The 9942-nt window shown below is 66.6% G+C and overlaps 2 protein-coding genes across 2 annotated transcripts; both read left to right on the top strand.

The window, feature by feature from the left end:
- Nucleotides 1-39: 39 nt before the first annotated feature.
- Nucleotides 40-1782, top strand: MNEG_10235 (hypothetical protein; the record flags this gene model as incomplete). The annotated part of the gene is made up of 5 exons (XM_014041292.1): nucleotides 40-51; nucleotides 272-456; nucleotides 736-879; nucleotides 1134-1251; nucleotides 1582-1782. The coding sequence occupies 5 exons, from the start codon at nucleotides 40-42 to the stop codon at nucleotides 1780-1782; spliced, it is 660 nt and encodes a 219-aa protein (XP_013896746.1).
- Nucleotides 1783-1949: 167 nt separating this feature from the next.
- MNEG_10236 (hypothetical protein) lies at nucleotides 1950-9777 on the top strand (the record flags this gene model as incomplete). Its single annotated transcript, XM_014041293.1, has 18 exons — nucleotides 1950-2021; nucleotides 2171-2236; nucleotides 2623-2693; nucleotides 2905-2988; nucleotides 3182-3248; nucleotides 3613-3735; nucleotides 4061-4150; nucleotides 4612-4758; nucleotides 5016-5216; nucleotides 5593-5757; nucleotides 6011-6142; nucleotides 6360-7133; nucleotides 7388-7817; nucleotides 8157-8244; nucleotides 8476-8644; nucleotides 8916-9035; nucleotides 9201-9280; nucleotides 9573-9777. 18 exons carry the CDS (start codon nucleotides 1950-1952, stop codon nucleotides 9775-9777), a joined length of 3084 nt encoding a protein of 1027 aa, XP_013896747.1.
- Nucleotides 9778-9942: the final 165 nt, after the last annotated feature.

Raw genomic sequence — 9942 nt, forward strand, 5'->3', positions numbered from 1 at the left:
GCGGGGGGGGCCAAGGGTCTGGGTTCAGGAGCAAGGGGGATGGAAAGGCGCGTGCTGCCGAGGTGGCGTGCTGCGCAGCGGCCCTTCTGCAGCCGGCGGGCCTGCGGTGCTGACGAGCGGGCAGGTCCAGCCTGGATTCATTGCTGCGAGGCGAGGCAGCTGCCATTCCGGACGCGCCGCGATCGGGCGAAAGGATCCTCTGGGTAGGCGGGCGCGACCATGCGTGAGTGTGATTTCATGCCCACGCACGCTGCGCGCGTGCTTGCCGCAGGTGGAGGTCCAGTGCAGCGAGCGCGGCCGCGCGCTGGCCCACGCCTGGAACGCGTCCGTGGACGCGTCCGAGGCGGCGGTTGCGGGGCTGCGCGCCAGCAACGAGGCGCTCAAGGGGCGGGCGGCGGCGCTGGCGGCGCGAAACGAGGAGCTGGCGCGCGAGTTCAAGGCCGTGGAGTTCCTCAGGTGAGTAAGATGTGCCCCAAAATGCTGTCGACTATGTATTGCATCGTTACATATGATACATACATGCACAGTGAAAATTGAGGGTGTGTTGTATAATCCTGCCTTCATGAGTTGCAGAGTGGCCCAGGTGGCCTTCCGGGGCGCCTGGGTGGATGACATGCCGACTTCAATTATGTCGAAGGCGATATCAGGGCTCTTGCAGGCTCAACACCCAGACTGAATGAACGGCAAGCGTGTCGACGGCGATACGTGCGCGCGCGCCCACGCGCCACCCCGCAGGCGCGAGGCACTGCGCTTCCGCAGCGCGATGGAGGACGCGCAGCAGCGGGCGGCCGACGGCGCGGCGGAGGGCGCGGCGCTGCGGGCGCGGCTGGCGGCGCTCGAGGCGGACGCAGCCGAGGTGGAGGCGTTCACGCGCAAGAGGTGCGGGGGCCGCGACATCCGGCCCTGCCACCGCCACGGCCTCTTGCCGGCTGGCGTGCGCGTGCCAGGGCCCGGTGCACGCAAGGGGGGGCCCGGCTGAGCGGCGTGCTGAGGTGTCGCTTCGGTTGTGGCGGCGCTTCCAGGGCGTACATGCGGCTGCGGATAGGCGCGCGGGCCGCGCTGTCTGGCTGTATGTTGGCCCCCACCCCTGCAAACGACAAATGAGTCACTTCGCCCGCCCGCACGACCGCCAGGCTCGCGCGGCTGCGCTGGCGCAACGCGGTTGCGACGCTGGGCACGTGGTCCCGCGAGAGCTCGGTGCAGAGCGGCGGCATCAAAGGCGGCCCCGGGGCCCTGCTGCGGCGCGTCAAGGTGCGCGCGGGGCGCGGGGCCGCAGCGCGGGCGGCTCGAGCTGACGCGCCGGCGTCGCTCCCCGCCCCAGGGGTCCTCCGCAGCAGGGCCTTTGCTGCCGGCCGGCGGGGTGCGCCCTGCTGACGGTGTCAAATGCTGACGATCATGATAATCACAATCACGTTCCCTGCAGAATCAGCTCCGAGCCTGTTTGTTTCGGGGCCTGTTTGTTTCGGGGCACAGCGCCGCGCATGGCAAAGGTGGGGGCGCCTACGGCGTCCACATGGTCAGGTAAGCACGCTTGTCTGAAATTTGTCGTCCTATCACCCTGTGTTGTTGGCGCGCGCGCAGGCCCTGGAGTCCCTAACGCTGGCCGTGCTGCACACGGAGCACCGCAAGGCGGCATTTGGCCGCGGCAAGCAGCCGGAGCAGTATGGCGCCGGCGGCGGCGCGCCGCGGCCCGACATGATGGCGGCGGTCAAGGCGCGCACCGCACCGTCTGGCCTGGCTTGGGCTCGGGCCTGCGGTATCTGGGGCGATTCTGGCGACTGATCGCTGGCGGCTGCGCTTCCTCAAGTGCACTTTGCGTCGTCAATCTGCGCGCTGTGTTGCATAGCGCTGCCTGTGCACGATTGGCGCTGGGAGGAGCGGTGACAAGGCAGCTCTGAATGTTCAAACTTCGCCCTGTCTGCAAACCCAACCCCTCGCAAACGCAGGTCATGACGCATGGCCCAATAGCCACCAGCCCCGGCCGCTCGCAGGGCGGCGGCGGCATCGACTCGTCGGTTCAGGTCGGGTGTTGCACCACATGCGCCTGCACAAAAGCACGTCGAACGATGAGCAATGCGGCGAAGTCATGGGGCCTAGTGACAACACCCATTCAGCTTGCGGCATGCCGCAAGAAAATTCGTCAAAACTGCCATACCTGTCGCAACTGCAGATGCTGACGTCGCTGACGCCCGAGGCGCGGACGATGATGCTGTCAACGATGCCGCCTGAGCAGAGGGTGAGCTGGGTGCAACGCCCAGAAGCCCCGGATCGGGGCCACGGGCTGCGCCTTGAGCGCATGTTCGCGCGTGCACATCCACTTCGTTACTTGCACCAGCTGGCGCTTTTGGAGCCATCGCCAGCTTCACAGGGGCATCGTTGCACTCCAGCACAACGAGTCCGCGCTTCAGAGCGCAAAACGGGCCCCTGACGTTGCCGCTGCCGCATCGCTGGCACGAACTGTCCCCGTCGGGGGGCCTGTGATGCGGCGTGGCATCTTTTTGAGCACCCGGCCGTCGTGCAATTGCCCACACCCCCCCCTCCTGACGTAAAACCCCATTGCCATCCTTCTTCCGTTACCCACCATTTAGTTACCCACCACGCGCCCCCCTTCCCCACTGGCAGTGGCGGCTGCTGGAGGCAATGCGGGATGAGGAGAGGGCGGAGCTCCTGATCCGCATGAGCCTGCCCTTCAGGTGGGCGGGAGCCCGAGCCGCTCTGAGTGTGTGCTACATAACCCCTGCAAGCCCGCTTGCCCGCCCGCCCCACCAAGCCTTGGATGCTTGTGCAGCCGAGGCCGCAGTGTCGGAGTTGCCGGATGCCTCTCGGTCTACCCAAGCCTTGAAACCTATCAATTTCAAGCGAGACGATGAGGGGTCCCGCGCGCCGCCCGGCGGTCTGACGCAGGGCGGAGGCGCGCGTGGGCCTGGATGCGCGGCTGTGGGACAAGGCAATGGAGGTCATCCGCAGCCGCAGCAGCTTCGGCGCAAAGTGAGAGTGGCTGAGACCGACTGGGCGCAGGCCGCGGCATGCTTGCCAGAGGGCACCGCTGGCGCGTGTGGGGGGCGCGGTCGGCCTCTGCCGCAGCAGCACGCGGCCTCCAACCCCACGCCCCTGCCGAGTCGCGGTCACGTCCGGGCTTGAATCGCCCTTCCGACGCCCACCCTACCCGCGCCGTGGGCAGGTTTCTGACCGCGATGGACATAGGGGACGCCACGGCGGAGTTTCTAGGCTGGGGGCTCTACCCGCAGGTGAGGCAGGCACCTCATAGCATCCCTTGCTGTCCCGCCCTGCTCGGCTTTTGTGGCAAGCGCTCCAGTCTCAAGCTATAAAGCACCGTGGGATGGTCGCCACGGCGGTGTCGATTACCTTGTCAATCACCGTCTGATTATGCAGGCGTGCAACCAGCATAGCCAGTCATGTGCTGGCAGGGTGAAAGGCTCAGATGCAGCAAAGGGCTCGCACACCAGCCACGTCATTGACTTTCCAAGTCGATTCAAATGCGAGCCCCTCACCACCCACAGGACACAATCAAGTGTCCGCCCTGCCCTCTGTACTCCCTGTTCCGCCTCCGCAACCCCTGTCCCCCCATCTTCCGCCCTGCTCGGCTGCCAGGTTGATGTGCTGGGAGCCCTCGACACGTTCACCTCCGGCGCCATCCTGGGCCGCGTTCCTGCTGCCCTGCGCAAGGAGCTGCTGTCAATGCTGGACCCCGGGGTGGCGGCAAACATTGTGCAGGTGGGCAGGGCAGGCAAAGGGGGTGCACAGGGGTTTGCCTCTCGTGTGTGAGCATGTGTATGTGTTTGTGTGGAGAGAGAGACTGTGATTGTGTGAAGCGCGCAGTTGAAAGGCAGGGTGCAGGCGGGCATGCAAGCGGCTGCAGTAGTGCCACTCATGTGCCATGCTCTCACGCGCCCACGCATGCACATGCGCGTGCACAGGCGTGCGCAAAAGATTGGGAGGGACCAAGGCAGCCACCGGAGCAACCTCTCCCCCTCGACTTGCACTTGCTCTGCGCCCAGGACTTGACCTTGCCCTCCCCCTACCTTGCCCCGCTCCGCAGGCGATGACGCCGCCGCCTGCTGCGGAGTCGATCGACGCCCTTGACCTGCAGCGCGCAATGGCCATCCTGGCGGCAATGGACCCAGCGAAGGTGACTGTTGTATCAGCTTGAAGCTGGGGCTCTCTGTTAGCCGCAAGGTCATGACATCGACAAGAATTGTACGGCGAGGGGGGGGGGGTGGCGGTCTCATGGTGGTGTGTGAGGGGATGCAGTCCAGGTTGGTGGCGCGACAGCCCGCTCTGCGGTGTGCGTAACCGTCATTGAGCACAGTGTGCCTTCGAGAACTCCCACCTGGCGGCCGCGACTGATTCATGTGGCCTCGCAGTATGAATGGCGGCGCTTGTCTTGATTAGAGCCCTCCTCTTCTGCTCTTGAGGGAGCGGCAACTCCCTTTATTCACAACGCATGTGTTTAAGCCAGGTCAAGTAAGGGACACTGGCTTGCATTCAAGGGCCGCAATTCCTTGCAACGCCCTTGCTTGACACTCACACAAACACACACACACACACATACACACACACGCACACATTCACACCACGCACACACTCCAGGCCGCGGAAGTGCTGGCAGTGCTGGGGGCAGAGGGAGCCGCCGAGAAGCTGATGGGGATGGACGCCAGGGCGCGCGCCTCCATCATCGAGAGCATGGCGCCGCGCGACGCTGCCGGGACCCTGGTGTCCATGGAGGACGCCCTGCAGGTCTGCTGCCGCCATGATCTGATGCGAATTGGCGGGTTGATCATAGCAACCTGACGCGGCCTTGTCATGCGCCCTTTTGGTTTTCGTGCGCATGGGTTGAGTTTTAGCGCAAGCGGGTGTGGGTGGATGGTTGTGCTGATGAGGAGAAGCAGTAGAAGAGACGCGCGGCCAAATCAGCAGCGCTTACGGCCTCGCTGCGGTAGCTACCAGCTTTGCGTTGTCCCCAGCAATGACAGCCTCAACCCCTCGCGCCGCAGGTCCAGCTGCTACGGCGGGAGGGCTCCAGCAGGCGCAGCGGCGGCCTCGACGGCGGGCGTGCGTTCGACGACGGCGGCGATGAGGGCGGCGGCGACGACGGCGATGGCAAGGGCGACGACCTGGCGTCGCCGGCTATGGGGGCGATCAGCGGGATGCGGCCGGCGGCGGCGTTGAACGTGATGAGTTACATGAGCCTGCAGGTGTGACTCGGTGTGTGTGGCAGGTCATCTGCAGCTAGGCGTCGTCACGTGTGGACTCACGCGCCCGCAACCAAACAAAAACAGCCAAGGCCGCGCTTCAACGCGGACTCGGGCGTTCATGGCACTCTTGGTCGCAGCGATGAACCGTCTCAGTACCCACCAAGGAGCCCTGGTTGCACCTATTCAGCTGTCCCCACCGGGCCCTGCCCACCACCCTACCATACAGCACCCCACACAAACATACATGCATACCAACGCACTGCCTCTGGAGGGACACACACCACGAGCCCCCAAACACACAGCCTGCACCACGCACAATGCACCGTGCATTCTGCACCCTGCACACTCTGCAATCTTGTGTGCCTCTATCCAACAGGACAAGGCCGCCCTACTGGCGTCCATGGACCCCGCGTCAGTGGCGCGCCTGCTGGCGGCCATGGAGCCCCAGGAGGCTGTCATGCTGCTGGCGGCCCTGGGGGACCAGGGGGGCCGGCTGGTGGGGGAGGCGCTGCCCAGAGAGGAGCGGGAGCGGCTGGTCAAGGTGGGGCCTGCGATGGTGCCATTGGGCGTGTTTGTCAGGTCTAATGGGGCCAGGGGCCGGGGCGCGCGCATCAACATTGGCCGGCGGTGTAAGGTGGCGGGCGACGCAGGACTGCATCGGTCGGGGTGGTGGGCTCGGCGCCTGCGTGCATTCACCCCTTTGATGGCGGGTGCTCTCGCGTTGATGTGTGCTGCAATTGGGACCTCATGCGCCGCCTTGTGAAACTCGCTTGCTGCCTGAGTAGGTGCTGCAGGCGGCCGACGCGGCGCCCGCCAAGAGGAAGGGCAAGGGCGCGGCCAAGCCGCCCCGGCAGGCGCCCGGCAGCTTCCGCGACCGCGCGGCTGACTCCGCCGATACCGTCGACAGGATCGTCTCTGCGTACGAGGTGGGCTGTCACTTGTGCACGTTTGAATTTTGCCTCTGCGGGCTGCAAGCTGCAAGCTGTGCGCCAGCCGGCCGCAGGCTTTTTCATGCATCGGCTGGGTCGGTCCGCCAAACGGCGGGATGATCGGGGCCTGCGCAGCGCCGCGAACGGCGCTAGTGAGCTACATGTCCCCTCACTTGCGCCACATGCTCAACATCCTGATCCCTTCTTATCACAGACCTTGGAGGAGAGCGCGCTGGAGCCCTCCGCGCCGGACAGCCGCCGCATCTCGACGGCAGAGGACGTCGTCAGCGCGCAGCAGGCGGCGCTCGCGGCGCAGCAGGGCCGCGCCAACGGCGGCGCCAACGCCGCCCGCGCCAGGCGCGCCACAGGCGCGGGCGCGGGCGCCGGCACCGGGCGGAGGGCGCAGCAGGGCGCCGCGACGGCGGACGCCGCGGCGGCGCTGCTGCAGCAGGCGGCGGCCGGCGACGGCGGCGGCGTGAGGCGCGCCACGCGGGTGACTTACGACAGCGACTATGATGCGGCCGCTGCGGCAGCGCCTGCAGACGACGGGGGCGAGGCCCCGGCCGGCCGCAACGCCGCCGGCGCCAAGTCCGCTCGCGGCCCCGCCGGTCGCGGCGCCAACGCCGCCAACGCGCCGCGCCGCCCCGCCGCCGCCCAGCCGTCCCCAGGCGTGGGGGAGCGGTCCCGCAGCGGCAGCAGCGACGGCGAGGGCGAGGCGGGCGGGGCGGCTTCTGCGGCGCCCGAGCGCGCGGCTGCGGCGTCGGGCGCCGCGTCCAAGCGCTCGTCCGAGGTCGGCTACAAGAAGCCCCCCAACACGGCCCGCGCGGGCCCGCCGCGCCGGCCGGACCCCGCAAACGCGGCCTCGGGGAAGCGGGGCGCGGCGGGCGGGCTGGCGCTGCCGCTGGAGCGGCTGCCGGAGGCGGGAGGCGGCGACGATGGGGACGGGGACGAGCTCGGGCCCATATCCGCTGGCGGGCGCCTGGAACGGGTGCTTATGCGTGTTGTGTGTGTGTGTGTGGGAGGGGGGTGCGGATGAGACGGAACGTGCAGCCGGTCAATGCATGCAACAGGGCCCTGCGCTGCTCGCCACCACGTGCATGTCGAGCTCTCACGCCGACGCTCGATATTGGATGACTGCGCCGGCGCTTTCGATTGCGAGGCTTCATTCGCGTCCGCCCCTGCGCCGTCCGAGCTCGCCTCACCTCAACGCGCATCGCCTCCACGCGCCCCCCTCCCCTCCAGCCCGACGACGGCGCCAGCGCCGACGAGCAGGGCGGCGCCAGCTTAGCTGCCTCCCCGCGCAGCGGCCCGTCCCCCGTGCCGCGCGGCCCCCTCAACTCGTCCCGCCGCCACCACCGCGGCGGCGCCGCGCCCGCGGCGTCCGCCGCGGCCAGCGCGGCCGCGGGGCGCCACGCGCTGCGGGAGGCGCTGCGGTCGCAGGCAGCCAAGGCGAAGCGGGCGGCGGGCGAGGAGGGCGGCGGCGGCGAGGGCGGCGGCGGCGGCAATAGCGGGGGCGGTGCAGGGGCGGAGCCGGAGCAGCAGCCGCCGCAGGCCAAGCTGGGACGGCTGCCGAAGAACGCTCGGCTGATCGAGGCCATGGCGCAGCACAGGAACGCTAAGCCCAAGCCCAAGGGGTGGCTGCTGGCCATTGTTGACTCGATCTACAAAGAGGGTGGGCGCGCGAGCTCGTGTGTGTCGATGCGAGTGTGTGTGTGTGTGTGTAAGTCAGTACGCGTGTGTGTGTGTATGTGTGGGGTGCTCTGACGTGCATGGGCATGCGTATGCGTGCGTGTGCGCGTTCATTCATGGCCAAACCTGAAATTCGGGTGAGGTTGCAACTGGAGCTTCAAACGCCGCCCAAGCCGCTGAAGCTTCGCCTTTGGGCTTCTTGGCCGGCCCCACGCGAACCCTCCTTCTCCACGCCCGTCCTGGACGCAAGCTCCGGCATGCCAGCCGCCCGCTCGGCGACCCCGCCCCCCCACCCGTCCCCTGTCCCTCCCGCTCTCCCCAGGTGAGACGCTGCTGCGCAAGCTGGGGCGGTTCGACATGGTGCGCAAACAGAGTGTCCCAGAGATAGTGTTCGCCTACTTCCATAACAAGTGAGCACACATGTTTGGCCCTGCCACAGGCACACATGATCAGCGCTTCTGCGCACGCTTGGGACCCTGCAGAGTTCAGCCTCTACCTGCTTTCCTTGTCTTAAAATGCGGAGCCAACTGCACATGCAACAGGCCCCCATCGCCAGGCCCATGCTGCCGCCATCCCTCTGCACGGGCGCTGCCTGCCAGCCTCCCCCCACACACCAGCGCAAAATAACCGCCGTCCGGCAGGTACGGTCAGCGCGCGCTGGTCAACGAGAACGTTGGCGGCCTGGTCAACACGCTGACTCTGCACAAAACCAGCGACCTGCGGCTGGAGGCGTTTGCGCGGCTGCTGAGCGAGGAGTGGGACGTGGGGATATTCATAGACTTCATCAACGCGCAGGCGCAGTGCGCACAGGTGCGCACGCGGCACGGGTTTGACTAGCGGCTGCTGCGCTGCGCGGAGGGCTGCTTTGAAAACTGCTGCCTGTTGACCGTGCGCATGCCTCGCGATACAGTGCACAAGTTTGCCCGGGCCTGCATTGTCTTGTGTGACGGGTGATGACGTGATCGCGTGCCATCCACCATATGGCAACACACAAACGCGTGCACACACACACACCACACACACACACACACGCGTGCATTTGTCTGGTGTGCCGCCTGCTGCATATAACACGCATTCGCAGCCGTCCAAGGTCGCGTGCATCGAGTACCCCCTGCAGCCGGGCAAGGACGAGCAGTACGTAGTCATAGACCTCTTCAAGGCGGTGGCGGTCGCTGACTCAGCGCTCGGCATCAGGTCCCAGGTGTGTGTGCGTTGACTGCACCACAAATGTTGTTGAACAATGCATGCTGTCAGCCAAGTCCAGGAAGCCTGCTTGAGCCCAAAGCACTGGAGCTTGCTGCGATGATGGGCGGGTGCTGCAAAGGGTGCTGCTGATTGACAGTGGCCCGTGCCGCCTCGTCCCCAGGTGGCGCGCGAGCGGTTCAACGAGCTGCTGCAGGCAGCGGCGCAGCCTGCTGACGAGGCAGACGTCGAGAAGCTGCGCAGGTGTGTGTGTTGGCACATGGTTTCGAAGGCGAGGCATGAGCGCCCGCAGGTTTGTTGAGTTTGCAGGCCTGGGTGTCTCTGAGCTCGCAGCAGTACAGTACCACCATACAACCCTCCCGTCCCTGCCGCCACATCACTGTTGCCTTGCTTCGCTCAAGCTGACAGCTCCCGCTGTCAAGTCGAATCAGAACCCGCTTCCAGTTGCTGATTGTGGTCGCGCTACACACAGTGCAACAAAGGCCTCATCGCACGCGCGTGCGACGCGCTGCTCCCACCACCCCCCTGCATCCAGGGAGCGCCGAGAGGCTCTGGCGAAGGAGGGCCGCGGCGCGGCGGGCGGCGGCGCCGGGGAGGAGCTGCCGGAGAAGTTCTGGAAGCTGCCGCGCATCCGCTTCCTGCTGCTGCTCTGCAAGGAGATTGCCCGCATCAACAGGCAAGCGGGCGGCCCGGGGCTCGGCGGGGTGATTGCTGTAGTACTTTGCGTGTACTGCTCTTGAGACCACCATCGCATCCTCAGGAAGGGGATGACGTATGGGCATGTGTGGCCTGTCCCGATTGAGAGCGCCCCTTTGTCTGACGGGTGACTGGCAAGCCGCTGCTGCAGTGTTATTGCCATGCATATGGGTGCGGCCCTCCATCTTGCCCCCTTCCTTGGCCCTCCC

The sequence above is a fragment of the Monoraphidium neglectum genome (genome assembly GCF_000611645.1).
Source record: "Monoraphidium neglectum strain SAG 48.87 unplaced genomic scaffold scaffold02234, whole genome shotgun sequence".
NCBI lineage: Eukaryota > Viridiplantae > Chlorophyta > Chlorophyceae > Sphaeropleales > Selenastraceae > Monoraphidium > Monoraphidium neglectum.